General features: G+C 42.4%; 1 protein-coding gene across 1 annotated transcript in view; it reads left to right on the top strand.

Annotated features, from left to right (window-relative positions):
- VEGFD (vascular endothelial growth factor D) overlaps positions 1–26,796 on the top strand; it is a 508,699-nt gene that overhangs the window by 461,945 nt on the left and 19,958 nt on the right. Inside the window, exons 5-6 of the mRNA XM_086933335.1 lie at positions 665–765; positions 10,189–10,360. Coding sequence (XP_086789461.1) covers positions 665–765; positions 10,189–10,360 — 273 coding nt within the window. The remainder of the gene's footprint in view (positions 1–664; positions 766–10,188; positions 10,361–26,796) is intronic.

Below are 26,796 nucleotides of genomic sequence, written 5' to 3'. Positions count from 1 at the left end.
CTTGACAAGAGAGTTAAAGGAACATAATATATAATGACATGAAATCAATACAATTTGTAAGACTGTTTAGTCATTGACTTTAAACAGGGCCATTGGAGTTACAAGATTCTGCGGAGGTAGCGTTTATCGCATAATGATTTATTTATGCTCTTCCCATATAATCCACCATGGAGGTGTAGATTTTGTCTGATGCATAGCTTGGCCCTCCATTGCCAAATAATTCCAGTGGCACTGCCACAAGCCACAATCAGTGCATGATCTAAATGTGATCAATAACTATATGTTCGCCATAAATTTACTGTGTCACTGCGGGGGTGTAACCATGCCATCATATGCAGAGTTCATAAAAAGTCAAAGCAATCGCATAAAGAATTCAGAAAGATAATTTGCTTGATATGTTGGTTTGGGTTATATTTAGTGCTTAAAAGGGCGACTAAGTTTTTAAATCTTTACTTTTTTTAAAGAATGTTTGAAAGATGAGTGTATTACCCAGGACTAAAAGAGTTTATCAATTTCCTTAAATTACTGCAGCGATGCCCGTGCTTACCTTCTCTAGAATAGAGAACTAATTTATTCGAAGTTACATACAATCATATAATTTCTGGTGTAATGATATTAAATAATCACTTTTTAACATATGACTGATCTTCTGTATGCAACGCAGGTGCCCCCATGCCAATAAACATTGTCCCAGTGGCTGGATATGGGAGAACAGCAGATGTGAGTGTGTCATACAGGAGTATCCCAAAAATAAGCCACAGGAAGGTAAGTCATTCTCCACATTCTATGCATATCTTTTGATTGGCATAATCAATGATGGTTTGCTATAAAAGGTGTCATCCGTGCCAATAAGACCAACATTTTTAGAGAATCATAACACACACCCATGTTTTTTTACTGATTGGAAATGATTTCCCATAAACACATTATCACAATCACAGTCACTAACTCTACCTGGCAGGCACTTTGGTGCTGCTGCCTGAGCCAACATAAACAACAAAGATGAAAAATAATCAGTTAGGACAGTTTAGTTAGGAGAAGTTTTGGGTCCTCCTACAGGAAATTCTGAAGGCTAAGTTCAAGATATTTGAGTAGCATGCACACTGCACACCAATAGACATGAATACAAGGAATTAGCAGAAAGTACACTCGCTTGTAAATGCTGTAAATATGGAAATAGACATTGACCTGTTGCTATTCTGGAATAACGTCAAGTGGCATATAGACGAGCATGCGTCTGGAGTCCAGGTGCATAGCAGGCACTCGTTCCACTTGTTAGTTGGTTCTTTTTACCTTCCTAAGACCGAATTTAGAGACCTATTTTTTAGGTGTTTTATAAGGATTGCTGATAATACCGGTGCCTCTGTGATAACTCCATGGGTACCATGGTTTGGGAAAAGAGTATTGTGGGATGGACAGAAAGCAGTGGGTTTGTCAAGTTTGATTTATAAGTTGAACAGCTTCGATGATGAATAGAGTTAGTTCTTTTTGTGCCCAGTGATGAAGCAGGCCAAGGCCATTTAAAGAGTGAATCCATGAGTCAGGTTTCACACTGTAAGTAAGAGATCTTCTTCCCTGCCCCAGGCGTTGGCAGGGACGCACATCTAGATGTAAGATCTCAGTAGGGCCTAGGAGGGGGTATGCAGATGAGGCACCTCTAAGGTATATTTCCTCAGAAAACCGACCTCAGGAGTGAATCTGTTGCTCGTAAAGCAGGATGTAACTGAGTAGATAAGAAAGCCACAGTAGAATTACACTGGGAGGCCCCTTCACCAAATGTATATTTTTATTGCCGATTAAATGCGCAATGTTGTTGTTCCATGCCAATTTGTGACCAGCATATTTAAGAATCATATGGTACTGACTGATATTTATGGCTATCATTTCTGTGTTTTTTTTGCTGTGTTGTTTTGGTCTGGGTCAAGCAACTCCACTGACAAAGTGCTGGTCCGTTAGGGATGTCTGACAGCTGTCTCTCATAGGTGCGGTTTGCACATTGTGCATTACTGCTTGGGATACAAACTGCCTGCTCTTCATCTTCAAGGGTGTACACACCGGTAAAGATGTGAAGCCATCAGAATGATTTGCAGAGAGTTTGTCATTTTTCACGTGTCCTTGTGTTAGGAAGGCTCGGGCCATGTCAACACTAGACCTAATGCAACCCCTTTTATGAAGTTTCCACAGTACTTGGATAACCCCAAAACCAGGGGCGTAGCTACAGTTGGTGCAGCAGGTGTAGTGGCACTGGGGCCCAGAGCCATGAGCAGCCGTTGAACCTTGATACCTGCTGTATTTTACTACCCCAACAACAGCCAAAGGGGCCTGCTTGCACCAGGACCCATGGTATCCCAGCTACGCTAATGCCCCAAATCGGAGCATTATAAGCATGCCTTTAATGCTGGGAATTTTCTTTAAATATACAGATGGAGGAGAACTGAAGAAATACAAAACGATTTAATTTGTATTTTAGGTGATCACCAGAAAAGGGTATTCTAGAGCCAATACTTAATGCTCAAAGGGGCAATCTCTAGCTCTAGGCCAGTGTGCACTTTAAATCTCTTAACATAGTAACCAAGCAAACTGGAGTTCCCCCGAAAATATTCACATTTAAGTGTTTCAGATGTTCCAATTGAAAATACATGAACACTTTATTGGGTTGGACAGTGACCTAATGTTAAACTGACACTAAAGTTCCTTGCCCAAGTGGATTTGTCCAGGTCTTCTTGAGAGCCACATGGCCCTTAGTACAGCCACCCACGGAAGTAGAAAATCATCTGAAACTGTATAGAACAGTGCTGCCCAGAAGGAGATTATCACAGCTGGGTGCGCCTCGGGACTCCAGGATTCAAGAATGGACAGTATTTACTAATGATGAGAAGATGTTGTTTGTAGACGCGTTATAGGTCTGATGAGCTTTGCTAATAAGTCCCCAGCAATTACTATGTCTGATGTCTCTCTCCAAAAAATTCTGTGATGTTGTAATAATTAAAGTTCTTGAATCCAGTATATAAAGTAAATATAATTTATTGTAGATTAATCCAAGTTAAATGATCAATAGATATAATGATAAAAGTCCCACCAGGAGCAGATCTTCTCTCGCTCAGCCTGTCTGCCATCAACTGTCTCTACCTAGAGCAGTCAGGTACTTAACATTCTAGTATGACATCAAACATTCTATTACATGCAGTGGCTAAGCAATGGGGAAATCTAAGTAAGGGAAATGTAAAGCATGAGCAAGATGTAACACATCCCCTTTCCTTATAAAACAACAATAAAGATAATGGAATAAATTGCATTGCATTCATAAAAATATAACAATTGAAATATAAGATGGATTGCATTTACATTTTAAAATATAATGACCAAAGGAACACATTGCATTGCATTCTTAATTAACAGTTAAAATGCAAGAAGGATTTCATTTTCATATTTAATGACCTTTCAAATCTAAAGGCCCCATCCCCTTTCCAAAGAGAAAAAAAAATGTATCCACTAGAATGAAAATAAGGATCACAAGTATAACTTAATAAAATCCACTAGAATGGAAAATGTGGAATAAAAACACAATAACATCCATAAGAATGAGATGGATGGGTAAGATAAATAAATACATAAAAGCCAGATAGAGTAACCTGCGGCTCTTCACAACAAAATAAGTACAATATGAACACCTCTAAACATAGAGCACTTGCGTGGTTCATAATAGCCAATAGAATAACTTGTGGCTTTTAACAACATTGCAAAATGGAACTCCTCAGACTCCATAACAAGAAAATTTAGCAACTACGGCTCTTCTAAACATCAGCAATTGAACCCCTCAGAGTCCATACAAGCAAATTGAGCAACTTATTGCTCTCCATAACAATAGAACCATTGAACTCCTCAGAGTTCATATCAAACAAATGGAGCACCTCATAATGAGCACAGATGTGGCTCCGCAAACTACACACACAATAAATCTAAACTTCTCAGAGTTTATATCAAGAAAATAGAGCAATCTACAGCTCTTCACAGCTCAAAGCTAGGAATATGGAGCACCTCAAAATGAGCACCGAAGTGGCTTCCTAGAAAAAATCCAACACTGGGACAATTGATCCTCTGGAACGAAAACTTCACAATAATTAGAGCACATAGTGGTTCACAACAATAAGAGAAAATGCATGACTGAACTAAGTAATATATGTGAACTCCTCTAATTTTAGAGCACTAGAAAACGTGGCACATTAAAAATAAGCAAGAAAAACTTTGAACACCTCAATAGAAATTGAGCACATAAATGGTGGTTCAAATCAGCATAACAATATCAAACATGTCTGCAAATAAGCACGAGAATTAACAAATTTTTAGCACCCCAACAACAGTTGAGCACATACATGGCTCAATCCAATAAAAGTAAACACATAACTCTATCCAAAATAAGAAGTAATAATGCATTAAAATAATATAAACATCAATACACTGTGAGTTATGTTAATCAGAATGAAATAGGCAAGTTGGTAAATATGAATGGTAAAGCATATTGAAAATTTTCCAAAATAATAAATTAAAATAACAAAAGTAGTCACCATAGTCTGAATCTTGGAATGACAACAGTGCGATCTCTCACCCGAGCTCATCATTATAATCCATATCAGGCAAAGTCTTCACAGTCCTCTGAAAGCTTTTAACTTCTCTCATTAAATTTTCCAAACTCAAAAAAAACGTGCGTGTCGCTGTACAGTAAAGTTGACACACTTTGAATCTAATAGTCCAGAGTTATCGTGCACCCGATCTCTAACATGGCTGCACGTAAGCCACGCAAGGCCGGGTGGCTCCAGGAGCTCAACGTCGTTCCACAATAGCTTCTTCATAGAGAAGACGTCATATCCTCTGGAGAAGCATCAAAGTACTGATGACAATGACATGGAGATGAGGCTGCACGCTCTCGGTGTGTGCGCACGGCAGGCAGCTCGCGCAGAGCTTCAAAATGGAAAGCTGCGGTTCAACTGCCAACATGGGAGGAATTGTTAAAGATGAGCAAAACCTTAAAAGGAACAGCGCGTCAATGTAACATAAATAAAAGCACTCACCGCATAAGAACATATTCATTTTGAATAATCCTTCCGTTTCCACAATGCTATGTTTGTACCATTTAAAAAGCTTTAAATTATTATGCTCACATCAGTGTCCTGCGGGTAAATTGTTGATCGTGTGACTTCGAAAATTGAACTAGTAACATCCAGTAGGTGGCAGCAAACACCCAAATAATTTGCTAGGTTTCCTCCTTTTGTATTTCTTTTTCGTGTATTTGCTTCCCTCGTTCCGTTTTTTAAAACATATTCTCACAACAAGAGTGTGCTGCCTCTCATAAATTGCAACCGGCTCAGTGAGTGAATCAATAGCTTGGGGTGTGTGCAGGTCTCCTCAAATCCGATTTTACCAGCAGTTGCCTGTCCATAGACAGGGTGAGAACAGTAAACCAATTCCTTTTCAATTAGCCCAGAGATTCCTCTTTGTTAGTGGCTTGAGTAATTTTTAAAAGTTACATATGTAGCATGTAGATTACATATCGTCAAAGTAGGTCTTCTCAAATTCAAGAGCAAACAGTGGGAGACTCTCTCTTCAAAACAGTTCTCCTTAGATTGAATCATGCAGCTATAATTCTTCAGATTCAAGTTCAAATCATGCAGTTTGAAATTAAACAATGCCCTGGGATGGTAGGCTGTCCAGATGACTGGGGACACTGGTGGGGCTAACCAGGGCGTTTCAATTAATTTACCTTTTCTTTTCAGCTTTGAAAAGTTCCTTAGTTGCAGTAGTAATACATTAAATCCGTCTTCCTTCCACGCATAAGTTCAGTTCTGTACCTCGTCGCCAATTTGTAATAATTAAAGTTCTTGAATCCAGTATATAAAGTAAATATAATTTATTGTAGATTAATCCAAGTTAAATGATCAATAGATATAATGATAAAAGTCCCACCAGGAGCAGATCTTCTCTCGCTCAGCCTGTCTGCCATCAACTGTCTCTACCTAGAGCAGTCAGGTACTTAACATTCTAGTATGACATCAAACATTCTATTACATGCAGTGGCTAAGCAATGGGGAAATCTAAGTAAGGGAAATGTAAAGCATGAGCAAGATGTAACAGATGTATTATGGAATTTTCTTTGAGTCCTTCAGAACTCGGCAATCTCTAAAGGACAAGTTATTACAGTGTCAAGCCGACTACAGCTTTCATTCAGGAGAACAAAGTCTGCTTGACATAGGGCCATCTTAAAGGCCTCAGTAGAGCTGAAGCAATAAAGCTGCTTTCCGGGATGGCCAGGGCGCTGCTGCTTGATTGATTGCAGCACCCCAAAAGTAATCAAGAACTTGGCAATGAATCATTAGTTGGAGACAAGAACCCTGGTTTACACTCAATGATGTGGGGGGTGGTAAAGAGCTCAAGCACTGATCTATGCAAATTTATGGAAAAACAAAAACTAAAAAACCCCGTTGGAGAAAACTAAATCAGGAAAAACTATTTTAAGGAAAGAGAATTTAAGGAAATAAAACAAAATAGAAAATGATAGGAAAGATCATTTTAAGGTGAAGTCTAAAATGACATTAAAATTGGAGTTAGAGGTAGTGAAGTGTGTTTGGGTACTGGGATGGGTAATAAGGGGATTTAGAGGTGAGAGGTCAGTGAAGTTCAGGTATGGAAAGGGATTTTTAGGATTCAGGTATGGATGGAGTGTAGGGGTGGTGAGAATCTTCTAGCACTCAGGAATGTTAGAAGTTTAGGTGTGCTGAGCACTTTTTACGGTTCACAGCTGAGTGGAGATTATGAATGGTGAAGAATATTTAGGGTTTCAGGAAAGGGTGGAATGTAAGGGTGTTGAGGCGTTTTTAGGGTTCATGAATGGGCGGAGTTTAGTGCTGGTAAGGGGTTTTCAAGTTTCTATGGTGGATAGAGTCTCGGAGTGGTGAGGTTTTTGTAGGAGTTAGTCTTGGCAGTATTTAAGTGTAATGAGGGATTTGAGGGATTGGGTTGGGCAGAGTGTAAGGGCAGAAAGAGTTTTAGGGCTCAGAATGGGTGATAGTGGATGCTAAGGGTTCAGGGATGGGTGTAATTTATGCATGGTGAGGGGCTTTTAGAGGCAAAAATGGATAATGCTTAGGGTTGTAAAGCGTCAGGGATGGATGGTGTTTAGAGGAGGTGAAGAGTCAATGAATTAAAAGCAGCTGAAGTAACTGACAATGTAAAAGATACAAAACTAAAGTAATGCTCCCTGAAGTAAAGCACTGAAATAAATATCCTAGACAAAAATGTTTCTGAAAGTAAGACCTGCAGTGTTTACACCTTAAGAAATAAGAATGCACAAGTCAATTTTTGAAATAAGACATTTTATGAGTTGGTTTCTATGAAATAGTAAATACCATTCATCCAGTAAGTTTTCTTTTAAACACTTTAGGTGAAATGCCAACAAGTGACACACTTGAACGGCGGACTGTTATTTCTGCACCTCACGTTAGTTTTAGATGTAGTAGAGATCCTGAGCAACAAGCCCCTGGGCCAGCCGTCAAGTGATGCCTCTGTGGTTCAGATCCTAAATGAAGCAAGGGGTGGGTGTGCGCCAGGTAATGAAGTCCAGAGAATCAGTATGGATGAGTGTAATGTTCCCATTTTGTGAGAATTAATCGATTGGAAATAAAGACTCTTTTGAAACTTTATACTGATTTTCTGGACTTCATTACCTGGCACACGCCCACCCCTTGCTTACTTTAGGTGAAATGGTTTCTCAGTAATGATATTCCATTAAACCGTTTTTCTATGAAATCATGTACAACCCTTAAGTACTCATGAGTAATGCTCATACTTAACACATATTAAGATAATATACAGAGGATCGTCCTTCAAGCTGCTTTGTGTCACCCAGAAGGCAAAAGACTGCTTACATCAAATATGGTAGTAAGCTATATCTTGGTCCAGAAAAAGAACTTTTTGTGATTTGGTGTAAATTTGTTCAAACGTTTTTGAGAAATTAAGGTTTCAAAACTTTGTATATCTGGAAGGTTGGGTTCACAGGAGGCTTGCGAGAGTCCCGTGATCATGCAGCTTCAAATATAGAGCGAACTTATTGGCTGAGGAATTTGTTTTCCCCATTTGTTACCACGCTCCCACGGTAGCGAAAAGCTCCCATAAACTCCCAAGGGAGCTCATGCACTGATCTTAGGACATAAAGGCTTAGTCCTCACCTCCCTCAAAATGAAAGAAAATAGGGTATAAGTTGGCAGAGTAAGGGGACACAGACCCATTGAATGGAATTATGATTCGAGTGCTAATAGTGCACCTGTTAGATTTTTTAACGCACAGTTTGCACCAGGTATAGCATGGGTGTCGATTCACTAGAATGCCAGGGGTGGCAAAAGGGAAATCATATACCCTTTTACCTTAAGTCAACACAGGAAATGACATCATATGACCCTTGACCCTAACTTACATACTCACACTTTCTTACATACATTCCTATTTATTCACACTCACTTACATTCACTTATAAATGCTGACACTTTGGTCTAGGTTTACAAACATTTTACACCATGTCTCCATCACTTGTGTGATGTAAAGAAGCCGCTAAGTGATAAGGGAGGATTTACTATCTAATACAAAGCCAGATTTGAGTTGAATATACCCCAACGTACAGCAAAATTGTGCTATGCGCTTTGCGTTATTTTTTGTTAATTGGGCATTCCATGGATGGTGCATGGGCGTTCTCATGGCGACCAAACATTGGTAGGGAGGAATTTATGCCAAAATCTTATGACCCCTCGAGGCAGGAATAACAAGGAGAATTTTTTTAATTTCTCCTATTTTTTCCAACTTTGCATATGTGCTGCATTGTACGGCACACATACAAAGTGAGAAACGCCTTAATGCACTGTTTTTGAACTGGAAGAGCCAATGGAGTGTGCATTGGCACGTGGATGCCAAGAGTGCACCAACGCACAGGGAGAGAAACCATGCACCATATCTTAACCCCTTCGATGCGGCAGCGATTTTTCCGCTGTGCGGTAAACAAAAGAGCAGGGCGGGGCTGTGACGAACCCCAGCCGTCATCCGCACACGAACATGCGGAGCGTGGCGGCTGGGGTTCGTCACCAGCATGGGAGGGGTTAATAGACATGGTGAATTTTTTCTTTCTCCCTTTGGCGCAAGGCAGCCCAGCATCTTCTGTACAGCATTGCCTAGGGGTAAAGAATAGTAAATCTGGGCCTCAATCCCACACAATCTCATTCACAACAAGGCACTATTACACACTTTTACTCACATCCACATGCTTACACATACAGGCATATGATCACACATACACACGCCTTCTCTCACATAAAAACACTCAGCCGCAAGCACACACATAACATATATTTAAAAATGTTTTTATTTAACACAGCTGCCACCAGAGGTCCAGTTCAAGCTGTGTGCTCCAATTTTTATTACACTAATAGTTAATACTGGATTATTATTCACTATTCGTATGATGAAAAATGAGTTGGAAATATGGAGTGCAGAGCTTCTCTACTGTTCTGGGCACTGTCTTTTCCACCTCTGAGGCCAGGGGATGCGAAGGCAGTGCCAGGGGTCACAAAGGGCAAGCCAAGGGTCGCAGCTGCAATACCTGGCAACCCCTTAATGACGTCCATGATTATATTCTTGTGCATCTAAATATCACATATTTCCGATGTTTTGACACCGTGGCACAGGCCACACATTATCTCAAATTCCCGGGTCCACTACTCAGAACTGCGTACCTAATAAATAAATACCACACCTTAAGGTATCGGGTTATATCAGCTCTGCGATTACAACATGGGACTGCAATGAACCAGGAACGAGCCCTTTAGAGCATTGAAGTTTCAACCACCACTTAGGTAAGGTGTGTCTGTGGCTATCAGGCCCATTGATATAAATGAACCCTCAAAATGAGGAAAAAGATCACATTTGAGATTGTGTTACATGAAAAAATCACCAAACATGACATACTTTATGAGAGCTATTCTTGATCAGAATTGTGTGAACGATAGTTTTGTTCTTCTTGTTGCGTCTATGGCAACAGCCACTGAATAAGAGTCCCGCTCCTATTGAACATTGGAGGACAGCACGAGGTATCCGTATAACAAGACGCAAGATGTGAAGCACTTGATTAATGGGAGGTTTTCTACATTGCAGAGTTGCCTCTCTGTGGTCCACACATGGAGTTTGAGGATTCCTGTCAATGTGTCTGCAAGCGAACCTGTTCCAGGCATCACGTTTTAAATCCCCAGAACTGCACCTGCGAATGTAAGGAGAACCTTGAGAGCTGCTTCATCAAACAAAAAATATTTCACCCAGATACCTGCAGGTGAGTGTTCAAGCCTACCTTGAGGGTCAGACTGTTACTAAAGGATCTGTTTTAAAGGTGTTGACCCATCATGCCTTTGGGGGTCTACCCATTGAAGTAGTTTATTGAAATCATACAGTGACCAACTTTATAACTCCTTCTATGTCAAATTACACTTTTTAAGGGTCGCGTACTGGAGCAATGTTTATAAGATCTATTTTAGGTATAAAGAATATTTGCAGCAGCCTCTGTTGGGTAAGGCCTGGTCCTGGGCGCTTCAAATGGTGAAGGATGTATCCCGTAATCCTAGGCTTCGCATCACACAATTCAATTATGTGCAACACCCCACCTCTCCCTCAACATATCAAGCGCATGTTCCAGGCACTGTCCCCTGAGCGCCAATAATGTAAATTACTAAACGCTGGGTTTTACCATATCTTGTGGGCTGTCCGGCGCCATTCCTGGTCTGGCAAACAGTTACTGTAAGGATGGCTGAACTTGCAGTGCATAATCTTGCGCCCACACCTGAATCCTGCCTGCTGGGGATACGCTCCGGGCTTAAGGCGATATACATGTTTACAGATTTATCGATTTGCCTTTGTTTTATTTAAAAGCAAGGTGGCAATGGTGTTGAAGGTGCCTGCTCCTCTTGATCTCCAGTGTTGGCTAACCACACTACTAACGTGGACACAAGCAGAGGCCAAAACCCTCAAGTTGCTTCGCATGAAGGGAGAATAACATACTGGTGGGAAGTGTTGGGAGACCTCTCTACTTCATGTTGAACCAAAAAACTATGCACGTCCATCTTAAATCACATCAGCACACTCAAACGTAGGATCATGCCAACATGATAAGGGATATGATGGCTGTCCCCAGAAGAATTTCAGGGAACGTAGAGGCCTGTAAGAACTAACCAGCACACACACCACCCTGTCAATGTCACCATAGGGCCTGATCCCCACCGCTTTGCGCCACCGCAACCAACTCACACATGGGTCTCCTTTCCAACTCCGACTGACTACCTCTCCTGTTCGAGCAACACCCCCACAGGATGTGCCACATTGGGGAAAGGTTCTCCATGGCCAACATTCATCAGAAGACACGATATACTCCTATCCGTGGCAGAGTCCAAAGCTTTCATGTTATAATTACATGTTTATGTGTTTGCTTATAATATTTTGCAACGAGCAGCACAGCGTTAACTGCAATGTTAGAACATACTGATATTCTGTATGTGACATGTTGTAATGTCTCACTGTGCTTAAATCTACACTTAATGATACTGTGATACCATGACTAAAAACATAATGAAACACATGTGAAAAAAGTATAAACAATAATAAACTGCTCTCCATTGTGCCGGCTGTATGTTACCATTTGTCAGCCAAAATATTAACCTTCAGAAATGTTGTATCCTCTGTATTATTTACCACTAAATTACCAAGGTAAGTATATATAGATAAGAATAAGTTTATGACATTAAGTATATTTAGATACATTTAATTTTCTTAACTCTATATCTACTTACCCTAACAATTGGTGATAACCAATACTGTGGAAGAGGTATTTTTGTAGGTCAATATTTTGACCAAGACATAGTAACCCTACTACAGTTACACATTTATTTATTTATTTATGCGATGTTATATAGCACAGACATTACAAAAAGGTGGCAGAGTGTCCTTCAAGAAAAAAAACATTGTTACCGTAGGACTAGCATTATATGGTTTTGCAAAGTCCACTATGAAACATACCGTTATATAAGGTTAGTATCAACAAGTAAAGAGCGAGGATTAAACGGAGCACTTCCTTTTCCCCCAAAGTAATCAGTTTCAACAATGGAGATGGGCCCTCTCAAATTCAACAGCATCCAAAAGCAATAATATTAAAAAACCATTAGGTTTTTAAGAAGAACCCTGACCCACCAACCTAGTTGGTGGCTTGCTTCATCATTGGGTTCCCACCTAGGGTGCCAAATGTATCCTAGGTGTGCTACAACGCCTGTTTACAGCGGAGCAAGTTTTTTGTTGTGAAAGTCAATGAAAAAGGTGAATTTTAAAATTGTCTCCAGGATCTCCCTCCTAACCAGGAGGAATTTTAATAGCAGGGCCCTTGGGCAAGGTTAAAACCGAAATGCAGATGTATAAGAGATACAATTGATCATATACATCCTTTGGTTGGTCTACATGTTTCAGCCACTATCATATAGATTCCAAGGCTTTATTCAGGACCAGAAGTGAAAAGGCCATAAATATGCGGTCTCAGTGCAGTGAAAGTACATACACTTAGGTCAAGGGCGAGCCAGTCACTTATGGTTTTTACCAGTACACTGTATCTGTAAGAGAAAATTGTACAATAGTTACCATAGAGTAAAAGTAATGAAATGCAGTGCGTGGTATAGTACTCCCTCTTTGTGTCACCTACACCATAAATTATTAATGCAAAAAGAAACAGTATTCCTGCATGGCACCCATGTAGTATTAGTCGTCAAGGGTATCTGATAACTTGTGCCTCTTGTGTGTTAACAATCAAAACCGTGCAAAATGCACCACATTCATTAATTTGGGAATACGTATTTCTCATAAAGCATACTTAGGTAAAGTATACGTGGTAAATCAATGTTTGTACCAGCAAAGGTACTTTACAGTGTATTGATCACAAGGGTCACAACTCTCATGTGAGTCTTTCCCCTCCTTTCAAATCTCATTGTGTGTAATCATTAAGTTTTTCGTTAAAAGTTAAACAAGCATTTGCAATGCAATAGGTCTCGCATTAGGAAAGTTTGAGCTATTGGTATTGTAAATGACACATTTTTTACTTATGTGTTGGTTTTAAAAATAGGGAAATGAATAGATTTGTCATTTACAATGCCAATAGTTATAACTTTCGGAAATGTGACACCTATAGCATTTGTAATGCAATATGTGTTGTATTTACGTGACTTAGATGTATTGATATTACAAATAACAATGGCTTTTAATTTTTTTAAATAATTATTACTTACATAAAAGTTATTGTAATTTATAATGGTAGTAGCTTAAACTTTTGTAAATAACTTTTGTGAAGATTATGTTCATTGTATTTTATGTGACGAAAATCCAAAAACCGAAGTGAAATATTAACATCTTTTTGTGACATTTGTAAAAAAGCTAGAAACATTGAGAGAACATATTTGAACCAGTTGTTGTTGAATGGTTGCACAGATTGATGCTGTGGTGGCGCTGAATGATGTTCTGGTGGCGACGAGTGGTGCTGTGGTGGTGCTGAGTGATGCTGTGGTGATGCGATAGATAGAGTGAGTGTGATAGATAGAATGAGGGTGATAGATAGATAGAGGGATGGCGATAGATAGATATATAGAGTGAGGGCGACAGATAGCTAGACCGATAGAGTGAGGGCGATAGGTAGATAGATAGACAGATAGACAGATAGATATGTAGATAGATAGATAGATAGATAGAGTGAGGGCAATAGATAGATAGAGTGAGGGCGATAGATAGATAGATAGATAGATAGATAGATAGATAGATTATGTAGCATATAATTATGTGGCACTGAGTAGTATTGTGTGGAGTGTGTGTTGCATTCAGTAGAGTGTAATTATGTGGTGTGTAATTATGTGGCACTGAGTGGTATTTGGAGTGTATGTTTCATTGAGTGCAGTGTAATTATGTTGCATATAACTATGTGGCACTGAGTGGTATTTGGAGTGTATGTTGCATTGAGTGCAGTGTAATTATGTGGCGTGTAAATATGTGGCACTGAGTGGTATTTGGAGCGTATGTTACATTGAGTGCATTGTAATTATATGAGGTGTAATTATGTGGCACTGAGTGGTATTTGGAGTGTATGTTGCATTGAGTACAGTGTAATTATGTGGCTTGTAATTATGTGGCACTGAGTGGTATTTGGAGTATATGTTGCATTGAGTGCACTGTAATTATGTGGCGTGTAATTATGTGGCTGTGACGGCGGGACCAGGAATTGGAAGCAAACGTGTTTTCGTAGCAGTGGTGTTTATTCTAGACAGTAGGTCATCAGTACATTTCTTTCTTAAGAATGTCTTTCTGGGGGACCTGCTTCGGTCCTGTCGGTTCCTCCGGCGACCTCCCTCCTCTTTCCTCCTGACGGGGCTCCTCCTCCTACAGCTGGGCTCCTCCGGAGGCTCCGTATTGCACACCCTCGCCGGCCACCAAGAAGTAAAACAGAAGAGAGGACACAGTCAGCGATTATGGCCGCTGTCTTAGAGTGTAAAGGGAAAGGCGTGGGGGAGAAGTGCTAGTTTACAAACAGTGCTCGACTATGTAGGGAAAGTGCTCTGTGCCGGATCGTGTTGTCTTACTACTAACAGGGCGATTTATCTTTAAGTGATTCTTCTACCCTTCCTCCTCCACCACCCCAGGACCCTGGCACGTACCTCAGCTAGCCGTACACCTCCTGGCGCACGGCTGGGCGGCTCGTGGGGTTGGCCTCCTGGCTTCACAGCTCCCGTCTCGTCCTTCTCCGTTCCAGTTGACGCTGTCTCCTGTCTCGGGCAGTCCGATTCCTGCGGGGCTCCTTCAGGCTCTCGTCCTTCCTGTACGTCCTCTTCACTAATCCACCTTGTGCAGCCTCTCCAGTCTGCTTCAGTAAATCCGCTTGATCCGCCGTCCTGATCCGCTCCGCTCCGCCAACTCTCTCCTTCCCTCCTCTCCGCCTCGCTCCTCCGGTGAATAGACACACCTGTGGGCTGTTGTGCTCGCCTTTTTGAACGTCCGCAGGCTCCTCCTCCTCCATTAGGTCCGTCGTCCACTTAAAGGGACCCCATCCTTCTTCTTCCTCCTCATCACAGCTGTAACGTTCCGTCGGTGTCCAACCAATGGGAAGGTGAGCCTGTAGAGACAAGAGGGGGGGGTCGCATATCGTTAAAGGTGGCCCCCCTGTAGGGCGAGAACCCGTGCCCCTGCTACACACCTCCCCCCCTGAACACTTCCGCTCGGGAAGTGGATTGCGGGACAGGAAGTCCGCCCCGGTATTGTCAACCCCTCGTTTGTGGCATATTGTGAATATGAATGGTTGTAGAGCGAGGAACCACCTCATGACCCTCGCATTGGACGATCTATTGCGAACCATCCAGAGAAGGGGAGCATGGTCTGTGTACAACCGGAACCGTCGCCCCTCTAGATAATAGGCCAGCTTGTCCACGGCCCACCTTATGGCCAAGCACTCCTTCTCAACAGTAGGGTATTTGAGTTCACGTGGGAACAATTTCCTGCTGATAAACAAGATTGGATGGTCGCCACCGTCCGGACTCTCCTGTGACAGTACTGCACCTATGCCATAGTCGGAGGCATCGGTATGCAGAGAAAAGGGCCGCGAGAAGTCCGGAGATGTGAGTACCGGGGCCGAGGTAATCGCTCTTTTCAGTGCAACGAATGCGGTCAACATGGCAGGTGAGGGAGTTCTCAGGTCGCACAATTTCACCCTGGTCTGTAGGGCATCCGTGAGTGGGGACGCCAAGTCCGCGAATCCCGGGATAAAGCGTCGGTAATAACCGATGAGGCCCAGGAAAGCTCTTAACTCTCTTTTGTTTTGCGGAAAAGGGGTTTCCATGATGGCTCTGACCTTTTCGATTTGTGGTTCTATCATACCATGACCGAGTACATAACCCAGGTATTTGACCTTGTGAAACCCTATCCTGGATTTCTTGGAGTTAATTTTTAACCCGGCCATGGTAAGGGTTTCGAATACCCTATTCAGATGGGTCAGGTGAGTGTTCCAATCCGGGCTGAAGACGACTATGTCATCCAGGTATGCGGATGTGAACGATGAAAGGTTTTTCAGTACAGTGTTCATCAATCTTTGAAAGGTCGCGGGGGCCCCATGGAGTCCGAAGGGTAGGACTGTGAACTCGTATCTTCCGTTGACCGTAGTGAATGCTGTCTTATGTCTGTCCTCCTCTTTCAATGGCACCTGCCAATATCCTTTTGTGAGATCTATTGTGCTTATGTACTTTGCTTCTCCCAATTTTTCAATTAGTTCATCTATTCGTGGAATAGGGTATGCGTCGAAAGTGGAGATTTCGTTTAGGGCACGGAAATCCATACAAAACCTCTTTGATCCATCAGGCTTTGGGATCAGTACTATGGGACTGGACCACTCGCTGTGGGAAGGTCTGATCACGCCGAGCTTCAACATCTCCTCCACTTCCTGCTGCATGCCCTTCCTCCTCGCCTCAGGAATCCTATAGGGTTTGATCTTCACTATCCGCCCGGGGATGGTGTTGATGCAGTGTTCTGCTAGGCGGGTTTTTCCCGGTATGTCGGAGAAGACATGTGAATGTTTTTGTAGAGTCACTTCTAACTCTTTCCTCTCGGTCTCAGTCAAGTCCTCGTTGATCACTAGACTCTGCATGGTGTTGAGTGGGTTAGGACAATCAGGTTTTGTCAAGTGTACCTCCGCCGGGGGTTTACCTAGCCATTTCTTTAGAATGTTTATGTGATACACTTGAGTGGAATGTGCACGTATCTTCAATTTGTAGCTTGTGTTCCCAATGGTTTCAATGACTCTGTAGGGCCCGCTCCACTCGGCTTTGAATTTGTGCGTTGAAGACGGCAATAAAACCAGGGCCCAATCCCCCACCGAGAGTCTTCTCCATCTCTTTCCTTTGTCGTAGGCTGTTTTTTGTCTGATTTGACTTTTTTCTAAATTGGCGAATGCCAAGTCCCGTAATTTGCCCAATTTAGACTTAAGATTTCGGGCATACTCGATGGTGTTCAACACATCGTCGTGGGTTTCCTTTTCCCATGCCTCCTTGGTCATGTCTAGGAGGGACCTCGGTTGCCGGCCGTATAATAGCTCAAATGATGAGAAGCCCAGGCTACTTTGCTTTTGTCCCCTAATAACATACAGTGCCAGGGGGAGAATCTGATCCCACTCAGACCCATTCACCTCTAACATCTTGCGAAGAGTGGTTTTCAATGTACGGTTATATCGTTCAACTAAGCCATCAGTTTGAGGGTGGTATACGGCTGTTCTTATCTGGTGTATGTTGAGCAGGTTACACACTTCCTTCATAAGTCTTGAAACAAAGGGGGTCCCTTGATCGGTTAGGATCTCTTTTGGGAATCCTACCCGGGAAAACAACTCCAACATCCTGTCGGCCACGTTCTTTGTGGTAGTCGTCGTCAGTGGGAAGGCCTCTGGAAAACGGGTGGAATAATCCACGAGGACCAGGACGTATTGGTAGCCTTTCCTGGTCTTTGGGAGAGGGCCAATGATGTCCATTCCTACTCTTTCGAAGGGCACTCCGATGATTGGAAGGGGTTGTAGGGGGACAGCCGGGGGACGAGTCATGTTGCGTTTTTGGCATATGTCGCACTCCTGGCAGTATACCATGGCATCTTTGTATATTCCTGGCCAGTAGAAGCATTGTAACAAGTTCTGGGTCGTTTTTTCCGCCCCGGTATGTCCTGCCACTAAATGTGAATGTGAATAGAATAGCACTTGGTCCCTGAAGGCCAAAGGGACTAGCAATTGTTCGGGGTCACCTTCCTTCCCCTGTCTATAGAGCAGATCATTCTTTATGTACAGGCGGGGATACGTGATGGGGAGCTGGTCTTGTGTCTGGTGGGCCCTCTCCCATGCATTTATCAAAGTCGCATCATTCGCTTGGGCGAATTGAAAACTCCTATCTAAAACCCAAGGTTCTGAGGATACCAGGGCAGGCGCGGGGACCTGTTTCGTCGAGGGGTGTTCGCTCAGAGGAGAGGGTTTTAGGCTCTGCTTGAACATCTCAAGAAAGGCAGGGTTGTCCGTTCCGATTATCAAGTCCTCGGGGAGTGAAGACAAGACCCCCACCTTGACTCTAGAGGGCCGGCCATTCTGGGGTACCAAGGGGATCACGGCTACTGGATATGTCTTTACATCCCCATGGACACATCTTATGCACACCGATTCTCGGGGAACAATCTGATGGGGTTGTACATGTTGTGCTTGGACTACGGACTGTCTACATCCTGAGTCAAGAAGCGCCTTTACAGGATGGTCGTTAATACTGATACTCACTCTGTAAGCTTGTCCCATCTCGGCTGAGTATAGTACAGTCCGGGGCAGGTAGCCGACCTCCATGGGTTCCTCCTCTTGTTTTCTGCGAGGGCAGTGTCTAGCGATGTGCCCCCAGGTTCCACAGTCGAAGCACTGGGGTCCGCTGTGGGGCAGTGCCTCAGGTTTCCACATTCTGGGCCTCCCCTGTTCCGGCACTCGGGTGGATCTCCTATCGGGTTTAATCACTGGCTTTTGTTTGTCTGACTCCACTATAAAGGGAGTCCTCTGGGGAGCTCTTGCAAAGGTATTGGCCATCTCGACAGCTTGCTCGGTGGTCAGGTTAGGATGCTGCTTCAGCCACCGTTGAGTGGCAAAGGGTAGAGCCTCCAGGAATTGCTCAAGATAAATCCTATCCATGATTTCTTCTTTTGTACTCTCGGTCGGTTGAAGCCATTTGTCCGCTGCCATCTTAAGCCGTACAAATAGAGTCTTAGGGGTCTCGCCTGGTATGCCCCTCTCCTTGCGGAACCTCAGTCTATAGGCCTCTTTATCTAAGCCAAGATGGTCCAGAATTATTTTTTTAATGTCTGAGTAAGTTGTGTCCCCCCTCGGGTTGGCCACCTGGTAGGCCGCCTGAGCCTCTCCTACCAGTAAGGGGGCCAAAAAGAACGGCCATTTGACCACAGGCCAGCCACAGGCCCGTGCTGCTCTCTCGAAATTTAGGAGGAACGCGTCCGGGTCCTCCCCAGGCTGGTATTTCTGAAGAGAGACCCCTCCTATGGTGTGTGGTGTCCCTCCCACTGCCACTGGGGCGATGGTAACAGGAGGGTCTAGTGTACGGGCTGTTACGGCTGCCTTGATGAGCTCTCTATCGGCTTCGGCGGCTCTTAGTTGTTGTTCCGCTACTTTCTCCAGTCTTTCCTGCCCATGCACGAGGGCTTGCACCACTGCTTCCATCTTCTCTATGCAGACGGACGGACTGCCCGCATTCTCCACCACTGTGACGGCGGGACCAGGAATTGGAAGCAAACGTGTTTTCGTAGCAGTGGTGTTTATTCTAGACAGTAGGTCATCAGTACATTTCTTTCTTAAGAATGTCTTTCTGGGGGACCTGCTTCGGTCCTGTCGGTTCCTCCGGCGACCTCCCTCCTCTTTCCTCCTGACGGGGCTCCTCCTCCTACAGCTGGGCTCCTCCGGAGGCTCCGTATTGCACACCCTCGCCGGCCACCAAGAAGTAAAACAGAAGAGAGGACACAGTCAGCGATTATGGCCGCTGTCTTAGAGTGTAAAGGGAAAGGCGTGGGGGAGAAGTGCTAGTTTACAAACAGTGCTCGACTATGTAGGGAAAGTGCTCTGTGCCGGATCGTGTTGTCTTACTACTAACAGGGCGATTTATCTTTAAGTGATTCTTCTACCCTTCCTCCTCCACCACCCCAGGACCCTGGCACGTACCTCAGCTAGCCGTACACCTCCTGGCGCACGGCTGGGCGGCTCGTGGGGTTGGCCTCCTGGCTTCACAGCTCCCGTCTCGTCCTTCTCCGTTCCAGTTGACGCTGTCTCCTGTCTCGGGCAGTCCGATTCCTGCGGGGCTCCTTCAGGCTCTCGTCCTTCCTGTACGTCCTCTTCACTAATCCACCTTGTGCAGCCTCTCCAGTCTGCTTCAGTAAATCCGCTTGATCCGCCGTCCTGATCTGCTCCGCTCCGCCAACTCTCTCCTTCGCTCCTCTCCGCCTCGCTGCTTCCCGCCACTCCGCTCTCCTTCACTCTGTCCGCTCCTCCGGTGAATAGACACACCTGTGGGCTGTTGTGCTCGCCTTTTTGAACGTCCGCAGGCTCCTCCTCCTCCATTAGGTCCGTCTTCCACTTAAAGGGACCCCATCCTTCTTCTTCCTCCTCATCACAGCTGTAACGTTCCGTCGGTGTCCAACCAATGGGAAGGTGAGCCTGTAGAGACAAGAGGGGGGGATCGCATATCGTTAAAGGTGGCCCCCCTGTAGGGCGAGAACCCGTGCCCCTGCTACAGTGGCACTGAGTGGTAATTGTAGTGTATGTTGCGTTGAGCGCAGTATAATTATGTAGCATATAATTATGTGGCACTGAGTGGTATTGTGTGGAGTGTATGTTGTATTCAGTAGAGTGCAATTGTGTAGTGTGTAATTATGTGGCACTGAGTGGTATTTGGAGTGTATGTTGCATTGAGTGCTGTGTAATTATGTGGCGTGTAATTATGTGGAACTGAGTGGGATTTGGAGTGTATGTTGCATTGAGTGCAGTGTAATTATGTGGCGTGTAATTATGTGGCACTGAGTGGTATTTTGAGTGTATGTTGCATTGAGTGCAGTGTAATTATGTGGCATGTAATTATGTGGAACTGAGTGGTATTTGGAGTGTATGTTTCATTGAGTGCAGTGCAATTATGTGGTGTGTAATTATGTGGCACTGAGTGGTATTTGAAGTGTATGTTGCATTGATTGCAGTGTAATTATGTGGCGTGTACTTATGTGGCACTGAGTGGTATTTGGAGTGTATGTTGCATTGAGTGCAGTGTAATTATATGGTGTGTAATTATGTGGCACTGAGTGGTATTTGGAGTTTATTTTGCATTGAGCGCAGTGTAGTTATGTAGCATATAATTATGTGGCACTGAGTGGTATTGTGTGGAGTGTATGTTGTATTCAGTAGAGTGTAATTATGTGGCACTGAGTGGTATTGTTTGAAGTGTATGTTGCATTGAGTGCAGTGTAATTATGTAGCACATAATTATGTGACACTGAGTGGTATTGTGTGGAGTGTGTTTTGCATTCAGCAGAGTGTAATTATGTGGCGTGTAATTATGTGGCACTGAGTGGTATTTGGAGTGTATGTTGCATTGAGTGCAGTGTAATTATGTTGCATATAACTATGTGGCACTGAGTGGTATTTGGAGTGTATGTTGCATTGAGTGCAGTGTAATTATGTGGCATGTAATTATGTGGCACTGAGTGGTATTTGGAGTGTATGTTGCATTGAGTGCAGTGTAAGTATGTGGCATGTAATTATGTGGCACTGAGAGGTATTTGGAGTGTATGCTGCATTGAGTGCATTGTAATTCCGTGACGTGTAATTATGTGGCACTGAGTGGTATTTGGAGTGTATGTTGCATTGAGTGCAGTGTAATTATGTGGGTTGTAATTATGTGGCACTGGGTGGTATTTGGAGTATATGTTGCATTGAGTGCACTGTAATTATGTGGCGTGTAATTATGTGGCACTGACTGGTATTTGCAGTGTATGTTGCATTGAGGGCAGTATAAGTATGTAGCATATAATTATGTGGCACTGAGTGGTATTGTCTGGAGTGTATGTTGTATTCAGTAGAGTGTAATTGTGTGGCGTGTAATTATGTGGCACTGAGTGGTATTGTTTGGAGTGTATGTTGTATTGGGTGCAGTGGAATTATGTAGCATATAATTATGTGGCACTGAGTGGTATTGAGTGGAGTGTGTGTTGCATTCAGTAGAGTGTAATTATGTGGCGTGTAATTATGTGGCACTGAGTGGTATTTGGAGTGTATGTTGTATTCAGTGTAGTGTAATTATGTGGTGTGTAATTATGTGGCACTGAGTGGTATTGTGTGGAGTTCGTGTTGCATTCAGCAGAGTGTAATTATGTGGCGTGTAATTATGTGGCACTCAGTGGTATTTGGAGTGTATGTTGCATTAAGTGCAGGGTAATTATGTGGCGTGTAATTATGTGGCACTGAGTGGTATTTGGAGTTTATGTTGCATTGAGTGCAGGGGCATCCTTTTTCATGCCCTGGTGTAGCTGGAAGAAACTCAACATGATACCTCGCGTTCAACCTCTTACTGTGGGTTGGGCATAGAGAGACATCACCATGTTGATGAAATTATCAGCAAAATCAAATTTTTGAAGATAAGGAGTGCAATTCTATCAAATGCCTTCTCTACATCCAATGTAATTGCTACTGTTGAGGAAGGAGCAAGGCGAGCCTTGTCTATTACATAGCATTAGAGTCTACGGCTGTCACTGGAATGGCACTTTTTCAGAAAAACCACTTGTGAGGAACTTATCAGTCTTTGGATTATATCTTCTATTCTGTTTGAGAGAATGTTTGCATACATTTTATAGTCGGTATTTAATCAAGATATTGTTCTGTAAGTCTTTGCTAATGATACATCCTTACCCTCTTTAGGGATAACTGCAATTATAGTTGATTTAAAGGATTTATAAAATTGGGCGAAAACCCTTCCAAGCTAGGAGCTTTGCCATTTTTTAAGTATTTCATTATCTCAGATATTTTATCTAATGTGCTTGGCGTATTTTTTTTGGATCTCTTTTCTTCAGAGAGTATTGGTAAATTAAGTTTAAATAGGTATTGTTCACTTTTTCCACAAGGAGAGTATAGATCCTTAAAAAAATCCTTGACTATATTTGCTATTTTGTTAGGGTTAGTTTGGACGATGCCATGCTTGGTTTTTAGAGCTGAACTGTCATGTTTATTTTGTTTGAATGTTTAGATACGAGGCTAACAATTTCCCAGTCTTGTTTGCTTTGCTAAGCCATTTAGGTTCTTGTACATCTGCTCTAGAGGTTAGGATTTTCTTGCATTCATATTTCTTGTTTGAGACTATAGGCAGTAGTAAGTATCTCTCGAATTAATGTGGAGAGTTTCCATCTCTTTGATTTCAGTATGTAGTTTTTTAAGAGTGGCATTGGTATTTTGTATTTGCTTTTGGTCTGATATTAATAGGCACATCTCTGATAGTGCATTTGACAACTTCCCATCTCATTAACAATGAGTATTCGGGATGTCGGGATTAGAGTTTTCTTTAGAGTAGTTCTCAATGGTTATATGAATTAATTTTAGGTTTTCTGGATAGATAGAATTTCATCATTTAGCCTCCACACAGCTACGGAGAGCCCATATTGGCAGACTGGCCATGCTCGCAACTTTTACCCTGGCAAGCAGAGTATCTGTCAGGCTGAACAAAGGTCAGCCTGACAGATACTCTTCTTGTTCAGCTCAGGTAGCCAGGAGCTAGACATGTGCTAAATGCACGAGCTTCTGGCTGCCTGAGCTGAATTTTGCTAGGTTGAGGTTTTCACATCCCTGTGGGTGTGACTTCTTCAGCCTGGCAGAAGCACCTTGAGGCTCTTCTATTCTTGATGAGGGCGAGGGTCACTGATTGCCTCGGAACTGGGTTCTTCAGTTTTAAGCCCTTAAGTGCCCAGGGCAGAGTGTCAACCAGTGACACTTTGTTACAGAGTGGGGTAGGGTCAGCCCCATCCCACTCTGTGATGAGTAAGGGACTGCTGCCTTTCCAACCCTCCTGGGACCTCCAAGGTTCTCTCGCTGAGAGCTGCAGTGAAGGTAAGTTTTATGTTTTTTTATGTTTTGTGAATGCATGCGTATATGTATAAATGTATTTATGTGTATTTGTGAGTAAGTGTTGTGAATGTGTATGTGTGTGTGTGTGTGTGTGCGCGCATGTGTGAATCCATAGGTGTGAGTGTGTATGTGTGCTTGTGGCCCCCGGCCCTTGTCCTTGCTAAAATGACTGGACTCAACAGCCTCCATATTTTATTATCTATTTTTGATTGTATGCCTGATAGGGATAAGGTAACACATGAGTGATCAAAAATGTTCCTGGGTTAATTTAAGTTTGATCAATATTGTGTGTGGATTTCCCAGATATTAGAATGCAGTCAATCCTTAAATAAGAATTAGGTGGAGTTGCGCAAATTAAGGCTCTCGCTTAGCTCTACAAGGTTTGTTGTCACACCCACGGAAGTCACGTGTGAACTTAGTTCAATACACTAGCGATGAAATGTGAAAAAAAAGGCTGCTGTAGCCCCACACAACTCCACTCAATAAATACATGATGTAGTGTCTGTGCTTTCTAGGTTATTAACAGTCCCTAAACAGAGATTCAGCAATGCAGTGGTAATTTGAAAACCCAATTTGTTCTTTATAATATCACACACAAGAACTGCACTAAGAAAATACGCTTTATGCTTAAAAGTTATTGTTTTAACAAGCCCATCTTATTGCTTAAAACATTGAAAATGACCACACAGAATATTAATAAAAGAGTACAATGCAGGTTGCGAACATCAAAAACAATATGAGCATTTCTAACATAGTAAAAATATCATCTAGCAACCTAACAACCTAAAACCTACTTCTATGCACTATACTATGAGAGAACGGAGGAGCGTAACTTGCATTTAGAATTTCTTAGGGAGAATCAATGCACTGCATACCTGCCTACAGCAAGATGCTGTAATTATCAGTAGCTGGGAGTAAGTGTTCCCTCTAAAGGAAAACATGCATCACCTTCGGCGCCTCTCCTCCTGGATTTGACTCAGTATCAGCTTTGAATGCAAAATGGGATACTGCTGCATCGTGGCAGTCTCTATCAAGATCTTCTGGGAGTATCTTGTGTGATAATCTGGGGCTAAGGACGTCTCCTCCCAAGTTGTCACTTGACAGGTCTTTTATATTGTTGCTTATCTGATATGGGAATTTATGACATAACCTTAGGAATGTATAACATGACCGGTGTGCATCACTTTGCTAGTTTTAGATGCTTCCTTATAAACAAATAAGGTAAAAACGCGTCAATTCAGAATACATTGTTTATGCTATTATCACCAGACCCTGAAATAGAGATAACAAGGCACTTGTGCCAAACTGATGTTGCATCAGGTTTCTTATTGTGGTCCTTGTCTGCGCATCAGGTGTCTTACCAATGTCAATGTCGTAATGACTTGACACTTTCACTGGTTCTTGGAAAGATAAATACAGACGATATCAGCGTAAAAGGCGGGAATGTAAATGATTAGGCAAAAGTAGAGAAAATAGAGTCTCGACCAGCTCAGAATCTAGTCTGGCCATAGGGACTTTACATCCGCGGTGTTAAATAAAAGGTGTAATCTTTTATATCCAGAATTTGGAGCTTCCAAGTGTCTTTCAAGTTACATTTGTTGCATTGACTGTGTTGTGCACTTTAAGAGTTTGATATTTACATATAGAGTTCCTATCAGTAATAAAATCGATACGTTGGTAGTGTAAAGTCTTCACTTATTATGATTTACACATGATCTGGAATAGTTGTTAGTTTGGTTGATAGGTTGCACCATTAGTTGCATATGCATTAACAACATAGAAGGCTTTATTATCCTTGCTTAGGTTTGAGAATACTCATCTCACCTCACTATCTGAAATGCTACCAACTAGAGTGATGTTTGACTATTAGATATTAGTGTAATTACTCCATCCCTTTTATTAATAACTGAACAACAAGCAACTTCGCTTATCTATTTATTTTTTGAAGAATGTTCTTCTTATTACGAATCTTACACTCCTATTATGCACCACTTTGATGAGAACATTATATTGTGTATGCGTGGTTAGTATAAATGTTTGAGAAACAAGTTTAAGTGATTTCGCTGTCCAGGTCCTCTCTTTCAAGTTACACACATTTTGAAACAGAAGGCATTGTAAGTAAAATACAAAAATGCTTCAGATTGTCACAAGCAAAATAGAAAAAAATGTGAGTTAAATAAAACAAAATCGTATCAAGACTAAGGGTTACGTTCATCGCAAGAAGAAAAAAGAAAATGCATACAGAGCCAGTTTCTTTCTCCAAACACACACTCACCCTTAACATCTGTAGACTAGGAATGGCGAGGGGGGGGTTAGTCATCGGTCCCTGTGGAATTAATTCTGTATGGTAGATATAATAGAGGTTATGAACATTGTTCTCTACTGGTAATTATAATGTGTAACACATAAACATATAAAGCAATGAAGTTGAGGAACTAGCTATAAACTTTGATTAGTATACTTGTTACTAGGTATCTTGACTTGTGGTAAGCATCTCGGTTATCTATTAGTTGTTTTGGCATAGTTCTGCATATCTTTATCTGTAAGAGGTATCGATTGAGCCCAGAAGAAGTACAGGCTTAATCCACTATAGAAAGGGTCAACAATTGACCGTTAGGTCCTGTGTAAATGGGAATAAGGTGTAAGTAGGCCATTGATAAATTGTGGTGCGCGTTCAAGTCTAACAGTTTAAGGGAAGTTTGGTTAGTATGAATTACGTTGGGGAGCCTTGTTGCAGAGGCTAGCATTTTTAGTCTTCCATTTATTACTTATTGTGAAACATTAGTGAATGTTTCAGGGTAACGTTCGATTTGTCTATGAGACATCAGGATCTAAAATGACTTGAAACTGCTTCGTGATTCGAGGTGTACATCTTGTTTTCAGTGTTTTCATACAAGAGTACATTCAAGTCTCACTGGTCCTCGAATATGTGTGGTTTTCCATTATAGATTACGCAAAATATTGCTGGGCCTGCAAAGGGCAATTGTAAGTGTATCACTTTCAGCATTGTTTAAAAGTCTACTTTTGAGGGGTCTGGCTTTACC

The sequence above is a fragment of the Lissotriton vulgaris genome, chromosome 8 (genome assembly GCF_964263255.1).
Source record: "Lissotriton vulgaris chromosome 8, aLisVul1.2, whole genome shotgun sequence".
Lineage (NCBI taxonomy): Eukaryota > Metazoa > Chordata > Amphibia > Caudata > Salamandridae > Lissotriton > Lissotriton vulgaris.
The sequence above is the reverse complement of the archived record's forward strand: the minus strand, read 5'-3'. Positions and strand labels throughout refer to the sequence as shown.